The sequence below is a fragment of the Solea senegalensis genome, linkage group LG7, assembly GCF_019176455.1.
Source record: "Solea senegalensis isolate Sse05_10M linkage group LG7, IFAPA_SoseM_1, whole genome shotgun sequence".
Taxonomy (NCBI): domain Eukaryota; kingdom Metazoa; phylum Chordata; class Actinopteri; order Pleuronectiformes; family Soleidae; genus Solea; species Solea senegalensis.
The window spans coordinates 26817648-26835468 of NC_058027.1; the positions used below are offsets into that span (position 1 = coordinate 26817648).

The window sequence follows — 17821 nt, forward strand, 5'->3', positions numbered from 1 at the left end:
CTGCAGGTCTTGGCCGGGTGAGTCCGTCTCTGATGTCCGTGGCCAAAGACGATGGTTCAAGTTCCCAGGATGATGCCACAGATGAAATCATGGATAGACTTGTCAAATCTGTTACCCACAATCCCTCAGTCCGAGTGCCAAGCCCCAGGACCCGGAAACGGTCCCGCCTCAACCGGAAGTCATGTGAGTATGTGGTGGTGATGTCACAGTTTTCTGGTTTGTGATCAGTATTTTGATCTTTTCAGAAGGTCGTGCCCTCTGTGGCTCAGACTGAACATGAGACACAAACAGAAACGGCTGCTGTGTCCAAAACACGGATTATCTCCCACACACCATACCTGTCCCTGAGGACACAGTGACACGGTGTCCTCAGGGACTAAGTCTGGCTCAGGTCTGGTTCAGTGATGAAAACATGAACAATAGTTCTGTTCACGTCAGCTGCAGCCTGAGGGAGCGAAATGGAACTCAGCCATCATTCATGTCACCTGTTAATGTGTGTGTGTTACAGTGAGGAGGACTCTTAAGTCTGGTCTCAGTGTGGATGTGGTTCAGGCTCTGGGACTCAACAGCGAGACTGAAGACAGAGTCTGATCACAACCATCGAGCAGACATGAGGAGACATAAGGAGACGGACAAGTGACAGCATTTATTCTGTCCAGTGTTCATGTGTGTCACAGATGAATCAATCACTCACTCACTCTCACTCACTCACAGATTCACACTCATTCACTCACTCACAGATTCACACTCATTCACTCACTGACTCACTCATTTACTCACACTCACTCACTCACTCACTCACACACATTCACTCACACATTACACACTCACTCACTCACTCACTCTCACTCATTCACTCCACACACACACACACTCACTCACTCATTCACTCACACACACACACTCACTCCACTCATTTACTCACACTCACTCACTCACTCACTCACACACATTCACTCACACATTAACACACTCACTCACTCACTCTCACTCATTCACTCACACACACACACACTCACTCACACATTCACACACTCACCCCTCTGTCCTCTTGTCTTGTGATCAGTGTGTTTTAATTAAATTTTTAAACAGTTGAATAAAATGTTACAAATGTTTCACGTGTGATTAATAAAAGTTATTGATCACTTTGAGTTTTATTGATTTGTGTGATTAAAGGTGGAGTTCAGTTTTTTTCAGCGCCCCCTGCTGCTGAGAACCAGCCTGAGACACTGGCTCATGCTGTGTTCCATATAAAAGGACACACCCCCTGACCTCATAAATTCTGAGGTCTGACTACAAATGGAACACACCCCCACACTGTCTCTGTGTTTCAGGCTGGTTCTCAGCAGCAGGGGGCGCTGTAACTTCAGACAACTACCTCATATAATCACTGTGTGTGTGTGTGTGTGTGAGAGAGAGACTGTGTGTGTGTGTGGGTCTCAGTGTCTCTTTAAAGGCGGACTTGACTTCCTGGACTGGTCACGTGTCCCATACTCAGTGTCTTACAGCAGGCTCTGTGTGTGTGTGGGTGTGTGTGTGTGTGTATATATATAAAGTGACAGGACGTGTCCTCTCTGGTCTCTGGTGAAGATGCAGTTCCCGCTGCTGCTGCTTCTTTTCTCTGCCGCCGCGGACCTGTCCGGTACCGCGGACCTCCGGGAGACGGGGCTCAGCATCCCTGCCTCCGCCCCCCCGCTCCTCCTCTGTCCACAGCCCGGAGCACCGCGCGACCTTGCGCCACCCGGTCTTGCGTCGGCCCGATCAGCCGTGGGGGAGCCCGAGGAGGCGCAGAATGTCGGTCATCACGGCGGCGGGTTCCGGGTGGTCCAGTGGGAGTGGACCTATGTCCAGACTCCGTACATCATCGCCATGTGGCTGCTGGTGGCCAGTGTAGCCAAGATCCGTGAGTGTGTGTGTGAGAGAGTTTTTAAAGAGTATGTAACTTCTGTTGTTGTTATTAATCTGCACAAACAATATACCAATGTAACGTTATGTGACTCACTGAGGGAGCGTTTGTATGTATACAGCAGCAGAGCAGGAAGCATTTTTTCACTTCTCAAACTTTTACACTCGTCTCACTTTACTAATGTAACTTGTCTGTCTTCACATGAAACTACATCACTTCCTGTGTGCAGCGTGGGAATGTCACCGGGTGACACGAAATCTAAACACTGTTACAGTGAAAAACAGAAACTTAATTCACTCTGTGTGAACTCATCTGACAGCTGATGACATACTGCAGCTTTAAGTTTGAGAGAGTCATGGAAGCATTTAACAACATGATCTGTGACACACACACACAGCTGGTGACTCACTGTTCTGCAGGACAATAACACATACATGCTGCTCATTAATGTGATAATGTTACACACACACACACACAGGGAGGAGTTTCAGCAGCAGAAGTGAGTCACCTGAATGAACAGACTGTGTGTGTCTGACTGTGTGTGTGTGTGTGTGTCTGACTGTGTGTGTCTGACTGTGTGTGTGTGTGTGTGTGTCTGACTGTGTGTGTCTGACTGTGTGTGTGTGTGTGTGTCTGACTGTGTGTGTGTAACTCTGTGTGTGTGTGTGTGTGTGTGTGTGTGACTCTGTGTGTGTGTGTGACTCTGTCTGTGTGTGTGTGTGTCTGTGATGTGACTGTGTGTGTGTCTGTGACTCTGTGTGTGTGTGACTGTCTGTGTGTGTGTCTGTGACTGTCTGTGTGTGTGTGTGTATGACTCTGTCTCTGTGTCTGTGTCTGTGACTCTGTCTGTGTGTGTGTGTGTGTGTGTGTGACTCTGTCTCTGTGTGTGTGTGACTGTTCTGTATGTGTATCTGTGACTCTGTCTCTGTGTGTCTGTGTGACTCTGTGCGTGTGTGTGACTCTGTGTGTGTGTGTGTGTGTGACTCTGTCTCTGTGTGTGTGTGTGTGTGTGTGTGTGTGACTGTCATGCATGTGTATCTGTGACTCTGTCTCTGTGTGTCTGTGTGTGACTCTGTGTGCGTGTGTGTGTGTGTGACTCTGTGTGTGTGTGTGTGTGTGTGTGTGTGTGTGTGTGTGTGTGACTGTCTGCGTGTGTATCTGTGACTCTGTCTGTGTGTGACTCTGTGTGCGTGTGTGTGTGTGGGAGGGCAGTGTTCCATTTCTCTCAGCACTTCACCACCGTGGTTCCAGAGAGTTGCATGCTGATCCTGCTGGGTCTGGTTCTGGGCGGAGTTGTGTTGGTAGCCAATAAGAAGCAACTGTATCAACTTGACCCCGCCCTCTTCTTCCTCTTCCTGCTCCCGACCATCGTGGGTGACGCCGGGTACTTCATGTCGGCCCGCCTCTTCTTTGACAACCTGGGCGCCATCCTGACGTATGCCGTGGTGGGAACGCTGTGGAACGCCTTCTGCTGCGGCTTCAGTTTGTATGCTGCCAAACTGCTGCAGGTCATAGGTCAGTCACTTAAGGTCAGAGGTCAGTCACTGAGGGTCAGCGGTCAGTCACTCAAGGTCAGAGGTCAGTCAATCAAGGTCAGAGGTCAGTCACTCAAGGTCATATGTCAGTCACTGAGGGTCAGAGGTCAGTCACTCAAAGGTCACCAAGGTCATAGATCGGTCACTGAGGGTCAGAGGTCAGTCTCAAGGTCATTGGTCAGTCACTGATGGTCAGAGGTCAGTCACTCAATGTCAGAGGTCAGTCACTGAGGGTCAGAGGTCGTAGGTTATTACCAGTAACTTACTAGAGGTCAAAGGTCTTTTGCTCCGCTGTGATGTCATCATGACACGTTAGGGTACAAAAATCCGTGTGTCTGTGTGTGTGTGTGTGTGTGTGTGTAGATGAGCGTGTGCAGGCTGACCTCATGGACTTCCTGTTGTTTGGCGCTCTGATCTCAGCCGTTGACCCGGTGGCGGTTCTTGCCGTGTTCGAAGAAGTTCACGTCAATGACACGCTCTTCATCATCGTGTTCGGAGAATCTCTGGTTAACGACGCCGTCACCGTGGTGAGACGTTCAAACCTCACTTATTCACTCACAAATCACACGTTCAAACCTCACTCATTCACTCACAAGTCATACGTTCAAACCTCACTCATTCACTCACAACTCACACATTCAAACCTCACTCATTCACTCTGCGTTCAAACCTCACTCATTTCACTCACAACTCACAAACCTCACTCATTCACTCAGAATTCAAACCTGCGTTCAAACCTCACTCATTCACTCACATCTCACACGTTCAAACCTCACTCATTCACATGTTGAAACCTCACTCATTCACTCACATGTTCATACCGCACTCCTTCACTCACAACTCAAATATTCAACCTTTGTTGAACTCACAAGTCACACGTTCAAACGTCACTCACAACTCACACGTTCAAACCTCACTCATTCACTCACAAGTCACACGTTCAAACCTCACTCACTCACTCACAACTCACACAACCTCACTCATTCACTCACAAGTCACATTCAAACCTCACCGTTCACTCACAACTCACACATTCAAATCTCACTCATTCACTCACAAGTCACACGTTCAAACCTCACTCATTTACTGACAACTCACACATTCAAACCTCACTCATTTACTCACAACTCACACGTTCAAACATCAGTCCTTCACTCAGCACTCACACGATCAACCCTCAGTCGTTCACTCAAAACTCACACGTTCAACCCTCACTCATTCATTCAACTCACATGTTCAAACCTCACTCATTCACTCACAACCCACACGTTCAAACCTGGGGATCAAACCCTGACCCTGTGGTTGGACGATGACCCACTGTACCACTGAACCAATGAGGATGAGAATTTTCTATTCTACACCCCCTCCCCCCAACCCCCCCGCAGCTGCTGTGAGGGAGGAGTCAGAGTGACCCCGCCCCCCTCTGTGTCTCTGCAGGTCTTATATAAAGTGTACATTTCTTTTGTGGAGGTAGGGGTGGAGAACGTGGAGACAGCAGACTACTTCAAAGGCGTGGGTGAGTCTTCAGAGACATGTGATCCTCATGGCTGTGATTGACACCTCAGGTTCTCACCATGCTCCTCCCCCTCTCAGCCTCCTTCTTTATCGTCAGCATCGGTGGGACTCTGGTGGGTGTGGTGTTCGCTGTCATCCTGGGCTTCATCACTCGCTTCACTAAGAAGGTCCGTATCATCGAGCCACTCTTCGTCTTCCTGCTCGTCTACCTGGCATACCTGACCGCCGAGCTCTTCTCGCTGTCCGCCATTTTGTCGTAAGTCAAACCAACCATGTGACCAGGACGGGGAGGGTCTGACAGACAACACAGTGGTGGGCGGAGTCCAAAGTGAACATGCAAAGGAACTCCACTAAAAACTAATTTCACCTGAACACAACAAGAAACTTGAATAACATGACACGAGTCATGAGTCACTCACTGTAACTCACTGTAACTCATGTGAGTTACAGTGAGTTACAGTGCGACACAACAGTGTTACAATGAGTTACACTGAGTTACACTGAGTTACAGTGCGAAACACCAGTGTTACACTGAGTTACAGTGTTATTTTTGTCTTCTTCTCTTCACCCTACCGTCAGCAGAACATTTGTCCCAGATAAATGTTGTGGATCAGTGCAGGTGTTTTGTGATGATTTATCTTAAAACTTTTGTTAGGCAGAGAAACGTCATCATTTATTCTGACTCACTAACATCTAAAACTAGATAAAGAGCGGCTTAGACATAATTTCACTGTTATTATTTATAATTAGCATTATTTTGGGTGGCAGTGAAGGTCGGGGGTGTCGACGTACTGGACCTGGGTGGGAGAAGCTGGTTCTGGGGACGTGGAATGTCATCTCGCTGTGGGGGAAAGAGCCGGAGCTTGTGCGGGAGATGGAGCGCTACCAATTAGATCTGGTGGGGCTTACCTCCACGCACAGCCTTGGCTCTGGAACCACATTCCTGGATAAGTTATTCTTCTCTGGTTGCCCAGGGTGTAAGGCACCGGGCAGGTGTGGGGATACTCACAAGCCCCCGGCTGAGCGCCGCTGTGTTGGAGTTTACCCCGGTGGACGAGAGGGTTGCCTCCCTGCGCCTTAGGGTTGCCTAAGGACTGCTGTTTGTGCTTATGCACAGAACAGCAGCTCGGAGTATCCGGCCTTCTTGGAGGCCCTAGATGGAGTCCTGCAAGGGGCTCCGTCGGGGGACTCCATAGTTCTGCTGGGAGATTTCAACGCACACGTGGGCAGCGATGGGGAAACCTGGAGAGGCGTGATTGGGAAGAACGGCCTACCTGATCTAAATCAGAGTGGTCATTTGTTGTTGGATTTCCGTGCAAGTCATGGACTATCCATAACAAACACCATGTTCGAGCATAAGGACGCTCATAAGTGTACTTGGTACCAGAGTGTCCCTGGCCGAAGGTCGATGATCGATTTTGTGATCGTTTCATCGGATCTGAGGCCGCATGTTCTGGACACTCGGGTGAAGAGAGGGGCAGAGCTGTCAACTGATCACCATCTGGTGGTGAGTTGAGTCAGAGGATGGGGGAGGACTCATAGGGTACCGGTCTTAACCACTGAGCCACAGCCACTTTTTGAAATTTGTTTATTATTTTTCAGGAAGCAGCTAACATCAGAATCAGCTTTATTGGCCAAGTATGTCAACAGATACAAGGAATTTGACTCCGGTTTTATCCAGCACACGCTGTACATTAAACATAAACATGAACATACATATACATCAACATAACTTAACATACATTCAACTTGAAAGAACAAAGGACAACAAGAACAATAATTTAAAAAGAGTGTAGTACAAAGTGAATAAATAAGGTGTCCAGAGGTCTGGTCTATTTTTAAATATATATATTTATGTATATAAAAGATAAGGTGCAAAACAGTGAATAAATAAACTGGTCAAGTGTTCATTACTGTGATGGCCTGGGGGAAAAAACTGTTCTTGTGTCTAGCAGTTTTGGTGTACAGTGTTCTGTAATGCCGGCCAGAGGGAAGAAGATCAAACAGGTTGTTTCTGGGATGTGATGGATCTGCAAAGATATTACCTGCCCGTTCATTGACTCTGGATGTGTTCAAGTCCTGGATGGTGGGCAGTTTAACACCAATGATTCTCAGTCCTGATGGTTTCGATTCAGTCTGTTTCTGCCCTGTTTGGTGGCTGATCCAAACCAAACGATGATGGAGGTGCAGAGAACAGACTGGACTATTGCTGTGTAGAACTGGATCAGCAGCTCCTGGGGCAGGTTGTACTTCCTGAGCTGTCGCAGGAAGTAAAGCCTCTGCTGGGCCTTTTTGACTATGGAGTCAATGTTTGGTGCCCACTTTAGGTCATGGGAGATGGTGGATCCTAGAAACCTGAAGGTTTCCACAACAGACACAGTGTTATTGAGGATGGTGAGGGGGGGCAGAGCAGGGGAGTTACTCCTGAAGTCCACTGTCATCTCCACAGTTTTGAGCTTGTTCAGCTCCAGGTTGTTCTGACCACACCAGAGGACCAGTTGTTCTACCTCTCGTCTGTATGCAGACTCGTCGCCATCTCGAATGAGGTGCAGTCGTTAGTGTAAAGGGAGAACAGCAGTGGGGAGAGCACACATCCCTGGGGGGCACCAGTGCTGATTGTCTGGGTGCTGGAAGTGATTTTCCCCAGTCTCACCTGCTGGCTCCTGTCTGTGAGGAAGTTTGTAATCCACTGACAGGTGGGGACTGAGACGGAGAGCTGGGTGAGTTTGGAGTGCAGGATGTCCGGGATGATGGTGTTGAACGCCGAGCTGAAGTCCACAAACAGGATCCTAGCATATGTCCCTGGGGAGCAGAGGTGATGCAGGATGTATTGCAGACCCATATTGATTGCATCATCCACTGACCTGTTTGCCCGATATGCAATCTGCAGGGGGTCCAGCAGGGGGCCTGAGATGTCCTTCAGGTGGCACAACACCAGTCTCTCAAAGGCCTTCATGACCACAGATGTCAGGGCCACGGGCCTGTAGTCATTTAGACCTGAGATTGCTGGTTTCTTGGGGACCGGGATTATTGTAGTGCGTTTGAAGCAGGAGGAGACTTCACACAGCTCCAGTGATCTGTTGAAGATCTGGGTAAAGATGGGGGCCAGCTGGTCGGCACAGACCTTCAGACAGGAGGGTGACACACTGTCTGGGCCTGGAGCTTTCCTGGACTTCTGTTTCCTGAAGAGCTGACACACATCTTCTTCACAGATCCTGTGAGATCACCAGAGTGATGGTGGGGGGTCAGGAGGGAGCGGTGAGGGTGTTGCAGGGGGAGATGAGGGTTGTTTGATGTTGGATCGGGTGATGGGTGGGAATGTTTTGACATTCTAAGACCGTTCTCGTCTCTCTACTCTATATTCAATCCTCCGTACTCAGCAGAGTGCTCTCATGAAGGATTGGATAAAAAAGGGAAACCGCCCACATGAGGCTGGCTCAGATTTATTAATTACCTCGAGAATATCATGTTTTTCAGAATTTCAAAATTTAGTATCTGTAGATATCTGAATAAAGCTTGCAGATATTATTAATTATTATTATAAATGGTTCATTATTGTGTAAATGAGGCAAAATCACTCACGTTACTAATGCCCCGTATGGTTCCGGCCGGGTATCAAAGCAGTATTTGGACTGGAGGATTAGTGTATGAATACATGCATTTCATTCATGAATTCATACAGTGCCATTCATTTCAAGGCTGTTACTGTAATACAACTGTTGAGCAGTGCTAGCAAAGCTGTGATCGTTGTATACACAGCTACAGGGCAACAATATAATGAAGGGCAAGTATAGACAGTAACACAAAGCCTCCATTCTTTTCATTTAAAGATACAATATGTAACATTTCTGCATAAAAATTGGAAACAATGAGACAAATGTTTCATTTTATTTGTCTTTTAAAGACAGTGATGCAGGAAATTGGTTAGGGTTAGTGGTTGACCTCTGGTTGTGTTGTCTGCGTTCTGACATCATCAAACCAACTCTTTAAAGTCATTGTTTTATTGGCAGAAATGATATAGTGTGTGTTTATTTTTGAGCAGGAACTTTTGCTGTTGTTTACATTTATTTGTGTAAATAACAAACAGGAAACACTTTGTATTCTTTTGTTTTTCTGTTTCCTGTCTCTGCTCAGAATGACTTTCTGTGGCATCGGAGCCAACAAATACGTGGAGGCCAACATTTCGCAGAAGTCTCGGACAACGGTGAAGTACACGATGAAGACGCTGGCGAGCATCGCAGAAACCATCATCTTCATCTTCCTTGGCATCTCCGCCGTCGACAAGTCCAAGTGGGCGTGGGACACGGGCCTGGTGTCCTGCACCCTCGTCTTCATCTTTGTCTTCAGAGCTGTGGGTCAGTCCTGATCATGTGACCACCATCACCTGTAGGTGGCGCTCATGTCACACTGATCTTCAGTGACCTCTCTCCTGCAGGTGTGATTGGTCAGACCTGGGTTCTGAACCGCTTCCGGCTCATCCCATTGGACAAGATCGACCAGGTGGTGATGTCGTACGGCGGCCTGCGGGGGGCGGTGGCGTTTGCTCTGGTGGTGCTGCTGGATGGCAAGCGGGTCAAAGCCAAAGATTATTTTGTGGCAACAACCATTGTGGTGGTCTTCTTCACGGTGATGTTCCAGGTGAGAGCCACGCTTTCTATATATATACAGTATATATATATGTGTGTGTGTGTGTGTATATATATAAAGTATATATATATATATATACAAATATATATATATATATATAAAGGTATATACAGTATATTTAATTTTATTTATATATATGTATATATATATAAAGGCGGTTTATATATATATATATATATATACAGTCATGTGAAAAAATTAGGACACCCCATAAAATATTCAGTTATTCATTAAGAAATGTTCACATATCAATGTCTAATCTTGTTTTTATTTATCTCTGGAAAAGAAAGTGATATAATTGCAGGTAAACAGCAAAAAATAACATTGTTTTACTCATTAAACAAAAGACATCATCATAAATGCATATTCTAACTGAGGAAAAGGGTAGAAAAAACTACCCCCTAATACCTAGTGTTACACCCTTTGGCTGAAATAACTTCACTGAGACGCTTCTTGTAACCCTCTACCAGTCTCTGACATCGGTCTGAGGAAAGATTGCCCCACTCCTCAATGCAGAATGCTTTAACCTGTGTGACGTTTGAGGGGTTTCTTGCATGTACAGTCCGTTTCAGGTCACCCCACAGCATCTCAATGGGATTAAGATCTGGGCTTTGACTGGGCCATTCCAGGACTCTTCATTTCTTAGTTTTCAGCCAGTCCTTTGTGGATTTACTGGTATGTTTAGGGTCATTGCAGGGTCCAGTTCCGCTTCAGCTTTAATTTTCTTACAGATGGTCTCACATGTTGCTCAAGCATCCTCTGATACACTGTAGAATTCATGATGGATTCTATGATGGTGAGCTAGCCAGGTCCTGCTGCAGCAAAGCATCCCCAAACCATGACACTTCCACCTCCATGCTTCACAGTTGGTATGAGGTTCTTTTCCAGGAACGCTGTATTTGGTGTGCGCTAAACATGTCCTCTGTTCTGTTCCAAATAATTCAATTTTTGACTCATCTGTCCAAAGAACATTATTCCAGAAGTCCTGTTCTTTGTCTACGTTCTCTCTGGCAAACTTCAGTCTGGCCTTAATGTTTCTCTTGGAGAGTAAAGGTTTCCTCCTTGCACACAGTCTCTTTCTGATTTTAGAGACATGCACTTTCACATCAACAGTCGCCAGAGCCTGCTGTAGGTCCCGTGATGACATTTTAGGAGTTTTGGAGACGTCTTTTAGCATCTTGCGGTCTGCTCTCGGGGTGAACTTGCTTGGACGGCCAGACCTGGGCATGTTGGTAGTTGTTTTGAATGTCCTCCACTTGTACACTATTTTCCGGACAGTGGAATGGTTGATTTCAAACTCTTTTGAGATCTTTTTAAATCCCTTATCAGACTCATATGCTGCAACAATCTTCTTTCTGAAGGCCATCACCTTATCGTGGGGGAGAGGTTTGAGTGTCCCTATGACTCTGAGAGCTGTGATGTCTGGAGCCAAGTGCTCCTGGTAGGGTCTCCCAAGGCAAATTGGTCTCAGGGGAAGGGCCTGACGAAGAATGGTTCAAGGACCCCATGAAACAACGACAGATGAAGAGAGCGACCCTGCCCGGAGGAAGCCCGGGGCCCCTGTCTGGAGCCAGGCCCAGACGGAGGGCCCGTGAGTAAGCGCCTGGTGGCCGGGTCTACCAATGGGCCCGGCCGGGCACAGCCCGAACAAGTCCTGTGGTCTCTTCATCGTCCTCCTGTGGACCCACCTCCTGCAGGGAGACCAACTGGGGTCGGGTGTGCTGCCATATGGGTGGCAGTGAAGGTCGGGGGTCTCGATGTACTGGACCTGGGCGGCAGAAGCTGGCTCTGGGGACGTGGAACATCGTCTCCCTGTGCCTTAGGGTTGCGGGGGGAAAGCCCTGACTGTGGGCAACGATGAGGATACAGCGCGTGGTTGGGAGGAACGGCGGCCGAAATGGGATTCCTCAGGAGAGTGGCTGGCTTTTCCCTTAGAGATAGGGTGAGAAGCTTGGTCATCCGGGGGGAACACGGAGTAGAACCACTGCTCCTTCATGTTGAAAGGAGCCAGTTGAGGTGGTTCGGGCATCTGGTGAGGATTCTTCCTGGGCACCTCCCAAGGGAGGTGTATCAGGCACGTCGAGCTGGGAGGAGGCCTCGGGGTAGACCTAGGACAAGGTGGAGAGATTACATCTCCACTCTGGCCTGGGAACGCCTCGGGATCCCTCAGTCGGTGGCTCGGAAAAGGGAAGTTTGGGGTCCCTTGCTGAAACTGCTGCCCCCGTGACCCGGCCCTGGATAAGCGGAGGATGATGATGATGATGATGATGACAATGATATATAAAGGTATATGTATATTTATATATGAATGTGTATATACCGTATATAAATGTATTTATGTATATACACACATATACGTATATGTCGACAAGACTGAGTTTCTTTTTCTCCCAGGAAAAAGCTCTCCCACCACAGACCTAATCATCACCCTCGACAACTCTGTGGTAACTCCTTCTCACACCGCAAGGAACCTGGGTGTGACACTTGACGACCATCTCTCCCTCACTGCCAACATTGCTGCAACAGCTAGATCTTGCAGATACATGTTGCACAACATCTGAAGGATTCGGCCTCTTCTAACCCAGAAGGCGGCACAGGTTCTGGTCCAGGCTCTTGTCATCTCACGCTTGGATTACTGCAACTCCCTCCTGGCTGGTCTTCCTGCATGCGCCATACGACCTCTGCAACTCATCCAGAACGCGGCAGCTCGACTGGTCTTCAACTTACCAAAGTTCTCCCACACTACACCGCTCCTCCGCTCCCTTCACTGGCTTCCTGTAGCTGCTCGCATCCGCTTCAAGACTCTAGTGCTTGCGTTCCATGCTACAAACGGATCCGGTCCAGCCTACATCCAGGACATGATCAAAACCTACACCCCAGCCCGCCCACTCCGCTCTGCATCGACAAACCGGCTCGCTGCCCCCTCACTGAGAGGATCGCAGAGGCACTCGCAGAACTTGAGACTGTTCACTGTCCTCGCTCCCAAATGGTGGAACGAGCTCCCCATCGACATCCGGACAGCTGAAAGCCTCCACATCTTCCGACGCCGACTAAAAACACATTTCTTCCAACTCTACCTCGACTAAGACGACAAAAGAAAAAAAACAAAAAAAAAAACCTTGTACATCGCACTTATGACTAGCACTTCATAGTTTCTTCTACTTGAAGCTCTTACTTACTTCTAGCTCTTATTTGTACCCAAATGTTTAAATGCACTTTTGTAAGTCGCTTTGGATAAAAGCGACTGCTAAATGACATGTAATGTAATGTAATGTAATGTAATATGTATATATGTGTGTGTATTTATATATAAATACATATATAAATGTATATATATATATTTATATACACACGTGTATATATATATATGTGTATACACATATATACATTGATATATGTAAATGTATATACTGTATAAATATATATGACGTGTGATTGTCGTGAGACAAAATCACCTTTTAGTAACGCAGCCTGTAAAAGATTTAATTACTGTTTTTGCAATTGTAATCCCTTACTTTACTCGAAAAGTCATCAGATTATAGTATCGCGTTACTGCCCATCATCAGCATCATCATTTGGGGCAGCCTGTGGCCATGTGGAAAGGGAACTGCTCCTAATTCTAGGATGGGTCAAATGCAGAGAAATCATTTCCCCAAGGGGATTAATAAAGTATACGATTTAAAGATTTTGATCAGTGGTTGTGTGTGAAAGTGTCATGTAAGCATCATCGTGTTCTCTGATTGGTTCATTTCCTCATCAGGGTCTGACAATCAAACCTCTTGTGAAGTGGCTGAAGGTTCCTCGTTCCTCGAGCAGGAAGCCAACCATCAATGAGGAGATCCATGAGAGGGTGAGGGCTCCTCCTCCTCAGTGGAGGTGTATGTTGTGTGTATAGTAGATGATGAAGAGCATAGGTCACAGCACTGTTGAATTTATAATCCATATGATTTATAATCCATATTATCAAACAGAGAGACTAAACTATGATCTGAGGTCATGAGAAGGTCATGGTAACGTGTGTGTGTGTGTGTGTGGCACCAGGCCTTTGACCACATCCTCACAGCAGTAGAAGACATCGCAGGACTGCAGGGTTACCACCACTGGAGAGACAAGTGAGTCTGCTGATGATGTCATCATGGACATGATGATATGATGCTAACATGACCTGTGTGTGTGTGTGTGTGTGTGTGTTCAGGTGGGAGCAGTTTGATAAGAACTACCTGAGTAAACTGCTGCTCAGAAAGTCTGTGTACAGGAAGAGTGAACTGTGGGAGGCTTATCAGAAAATTAACATCAGAGACGCCATCAGTGTCATTGACCAGGTGAGACACACCAGTGGTTCAGTCCATCAGCAGGTGAGACAGGAATGGTTTAGTCCCTCAGCAGATGAGACAGGAATGGTTCAGTCCATCAGCAGGTGAGACAGGAATGGTTTAGTCCATCAGCAGGTGAGACAGGAATGGTTCAGTCCATCAGCAGGTGAGACACACCAGTGGTTTTGTCCATCAGCAGGTGAGACACCAGTGGTTCAGTCCATCAGCAGGTGAGACACACAGGTGAGACACACAGTGGTTCAGTCCATCAGCAGATGAGACAGGAATGGTTCAGTCCATCAGCAGGTGAGACAAGAAGGGTTCAGTCCATCAGCAGGTGAGACAGGAATGGTTCAGTCCATCAGCAGGTGAGACACACCAGTGGTTTTGTCCATCAGCAGGTGAGACACACCAGTGGTTCAGTCCATCAGCAGGTGAGACACACCAGTAGTTCAGTCCATCAGCAGGTGAGACACACCAGTGGTTCAGTCCATCAGCAGATGAGACAGGAATGGTTCAGTCCATCAGCAGGTGACACAGGAATGATTCAGTCCATCAGCAGGTGACACAGGAATGGTTTAGTCCATCAGCAGGTCAGCAGGTGAGATAGGAATGGTTCAGTCCATCAGCAGGTGAGACAGGAATGGTTCAGTCCATCAGCAGGTGTATTCATGTTCAGTCACCTTATAATCATTAGTTTCAGAAGTTCAAAAAGTGTGTGTGTATGTGTAGGGTGGAAACGTCCTGACCTCAGCTCGCCTCTCTCTTCCTTCGATGGCGAGCAGAGCTTCTTTCCCTGAGTTCACCAACGTCACCAACTACCTGTGAGTCACATGACATGACATGTTGTTGATGTGTTGTTAATGTGATGTTGATGTGTTGTTGGTGTGTTGTTAATGTGTTGTTGATGTGATGTTGACATGTTGTTGACGTGTTGTTGGTGTGTTGTTAACGTGTTGTTGACGTGTTAGGCGTGAGAACGGCAGTGGTGTGTGTCTGGATCTGCAGGTGATCGATAACGTCCCCGGAGCCAAAGTAGAGGAAGACACAGAGACTCATCACGTCCTCGCAGAGAATCTGTACAAACCCAGGAGACGGGTAACACGCGCACAAATTCACACATGCACGCACACATGAACACACGTACGCACTATAGAGGTCTGTTTAATGTCTCTCCTCTCTCTTATTGCTGTGTCTTTTCTGCGTCTTTTCTGCGTCTCTTCTGCGTCTCCTCTGCATCCAGTATCAATCCCACTACAGTCGTCACTTCATGTCTCTGGGGGAGAAGGAGCGTCAGGACCGTGAGGTTTTCCAGAGGAACATGAAGAGTCGAATGGAGACTTTCAAGTCCACTCGTTACAAAAGACACAAGAAGGAGCGAAGTCTCAAGAAGGTGAGACACGCCCAATACACAATGTCACCATGGTTACCACCTACTCGTCATAAAACAGGACTAAAAATGGAGAACATCATTTTTGTTGTCATGATGACAAATGTGAACCGTTTTTTCTTCTGACCTCAGCGTCAAGGACTCGACAGAGACAAACCCAGACGTAACGTCAGCTGGCAAGACACAGGTAAGACACGTCACATGACCTCATCTGAATGCCATCAGCCTGTTGAGTTGACCTGTTGAGCTGACCTGTTAAGATGACCTGTTGACCTTTTGAGTTGACCTGTTGAGTTGACCCTGTTGACATGTTGAGTTGACCCGTTGAGTTGACCTGTTGAGTTTATCTGTTGACCTGTTGAGTTGACCTGTTGACCCTTTTGAGTTGACATGTTGGAGTTGACCTGTTGAGTTTTCTGTTGACCCTTTTGAGTTGACCTGTTGACATGTTGGAGTTTATCTGTTGACCTGTTGAGTTGACCTGTTGACATGTTGTTTATCTGTTGAGTTGACCTGTTGACCCTTTTGAGTTGACCTGTTGACATGTTGAGTTTATCTGTTTACCCGTTGAGTTGAACTGTTGACATGTTGAGTTGACCTGTTGAGTTTATCTGTTGACCTGTTCAGTTGATCTGTTGACCCTTTTGTTGACCTGTTCAGTTGTTGACCTGTTGACTGTTGAGTTGACCCTTTTGAGTTGACATGTTGAGTTGACCTGTTGACATGTTGAGTTGATCAGTTGAACTTTTGAGTTGACCTGTTGACATGTTGAGTTGACCTGTTGGTTGACCGTTGACCTGTTGAGTTGACATGTTGAGTTGACCTGACCTGTTGACCTATTGAGTTGACCTGTTGACCTGTTTGACATGTTGAGGTGGCTTGTCAAGTTGACCTGCTCAGTTGACGTTCAATTGACCTGTTCAGTCGACCTGATCAGTTGACCTGTTGACATGTTGAGTTGACCTGTTGGGTTGACTTGTTGAGTTGACCTTTTGACATGTTGAGTTGACATCAAGGATCTAGGATAGGTTTATTGCCATACAGTGTAAAAAACAATAGGATTTTTTTGCAACTAGTCATGAGTGACATGTTGAGTTGACCTGTGTTCAGATCCAGTGTTTGTTTCCGTGGAGTCAGACGAGGAGAAAGACGAACACTCAGACGCAGAGAAAGAGGAAGATGTCGGGATTACCTTCGTAGCTCGCAGAACTGAAACACCGAAACCACGACCAAAGTCAGGTATTGACAGGCTGCAGGGATTTGATCGATTGATTGATACTGTTCTAACTGTCTCTTCCCTCAGTACCACCTGCTGTGGGGGATAGTCACAGTCCGACAGCTGCTCCCCCTTCACCTACCAACGGGGGCAGTCTCTTACCGTGGAAGGGCAGTGTGAGCTCACCACCACCCTGTGTGTCTGTTGAGGCCACAAAGATCATCCCTGTGGACCTGCAGCAGGCCTGGAACCAGAGCATCTCCTCTCTGGAGAGCGTCTCTTCCCCTCCCACCCACACAGAGCCCGTCCACCCTCGGGTGTCTGCCCTCTCAAGACTGGGAGTACCACGCCCAATTTCCTACTCACCGCCGGGCAGCGTAGGGGGCTGCACCTCTTCCATAGGATCACAGGTGGTTCAGAGCTCCCTCTGTTTCCCCGAGAAGAAGAAAGAGCAGGAGATGGAGGAGGAGCAAGAGAAGGAAGAAGAGGCAGAGCTTCAGCCTCTTCTGGCACCTCCCACCTCCCTGACGAAACCGCCACCTCCTCCAGGCTCAGCCCCCAGCTCAGGGAAGAGGAGGAAACCGTCAGTCTACCTGAGGAGTCTGGTGACAACGCCCTCAACTGGCAGCAATGAGCCACATAGCCGAGATCCCACTCAGCTGTAGAACCCAGGCATCATCCATGTTCCTGGGTTTAATTCTGAAGTTAATCAACCATGTTTCTGTGTTTAATCCTGAGGTTACTCATCCATATTCCTGGGTTTAATCCTGAGGTTAATCAACCATGTTTCTGTGTTTAATCCTGAATGTAATCATCCATGTTACTGGGTTTAATCCTGAAATTAATCATCCATGTTTCTGTGTTTAATCCTGAGGTTAATCATCCATGTTCCTGGGTTTAATCCTGAGGTTAATCATCCATGTTCCTGTTTTTAATCCTGGGGTTAATCATCCATGTTCCTTTGTTTAATCCTGAATGTAATCATCCATGTTCCTGGGTTTAATCCTGAGGTTAATCATCTATGTTCCAGATTATAAAACTCTACTCAGTTTGATGACTCGTACTCACTGAGGGGCGTGTCCTCTTCTCTGAACCAACTCCTCCTCTCTGTGACAGTGAGCTGAGCTGGTGTGCGTTGACTCATCTTCACACCTCAGGCAAATGACACATTATTGTCACGTGTCAGTGTGATGTCATCATGTTTGTCACTTCCTGTATTTGTATTTGCTGTTAAAATTATAGTTGCTATTGTTGTTATTGTTGTTATTATTGTTACTGTTGTTATTGTTGTTGTTACTG

At 47.2% G+C, this 17821-nt stretch overlaps 2 protein-coding genes across 3 annotated transcripts in view; both read left to right on the top strand.

Moving 5' to 3' along the window:
* The window catches only part of LOC122772482 (FH1/FH2 domain-containing protein 3-like), an 848-nt gene extending 26 nt beyond the window's left edge, over window positions 1–822 (top strand). The window contains exons 1-2 of the mRNA XM_044030578.1: window positions 1–183; window positions 509–822. The exon at window positions 1–183 is cut by the window's left edge and continues 26 nt beyond it. Coding sequence (XP_043886513.1) covers window positions 33–183; window positions 509–591 — 234 coding nt within the window. The 5' untranslated portion in view covers window positions 1–32 and the 3' untranslated portion in view covers window positions 592–822. The remainder of the gene's footprint in view (window positions 184–508) is intronic.
* A 543-nt stretch (window positions 823–1365) lies between these two features.
* Window positions 1366–17758, top strand: slc9a5 (solute carrier family 9 member A5). 2 transcript variants are annotated; one of them, XM_044030969.1, is made up of 16 exons: window positions 1366–1903; window positions 3119–3421; window positions 3805–3968; window positions 4912–4957; window positions 5035–5212; window positions 9091–9311; window positions 9392–9594; window positions 13364–13453; window positions 13645–13715; window positions 13799–13925; window positions 14649–14740; window positions 14888–15014; window positions 15160–15309; window positions 15439–15493; window positions 16417–16545; window positions 16610–17758. In XM_044030969.1, exons 1-16 carry the CDS (start codon window positions 1591–1593, stop codon window positions 17185–17187), a joined length of 2847 nt encoding a protein of 948 aa, XP_043886904.1. In that variant the 5' UTR covers window positions 1366–1590; the 3' UTR covers window positions 17188–17758. The 2 variants fall into 2 exon arrangements, with proteins under 2 accessions (XP_043886904.1, XP_043886903.1); XM_044030968.1 differs by having other exon boundaries at window positions 1367–1903; window positions 4879–4957.
* The last annotated feature ends 63 nt before the right edge of the window (window positions 17759–17821 follow it).

Bases quoted from the DNA above. Each gene is read 5' to 3' on its own strand.
- slc9a5 (XM_044030968.1), top strand. From the start codon at position 1,591: ATGCAGTTCCCGCTGCTGCTGCTTCTTTTCTCTGCCGCCGCGGACCTG. The intron at 3,422-3,804 runs GTCAGTCACTTA...GTGTGTGTGTAG, and splicing joins CAAACTGCTGCAGGTCATAG to ATGAGCGTGTGCAGGCTGAC. The intron at 9,595-13,363 runs GTGAGAGCCACG...TTTCCTCATCAG, and splicing joins TCTTCACGGTGATGTTCCAG to GGTCTGACAATCAAACCTCT.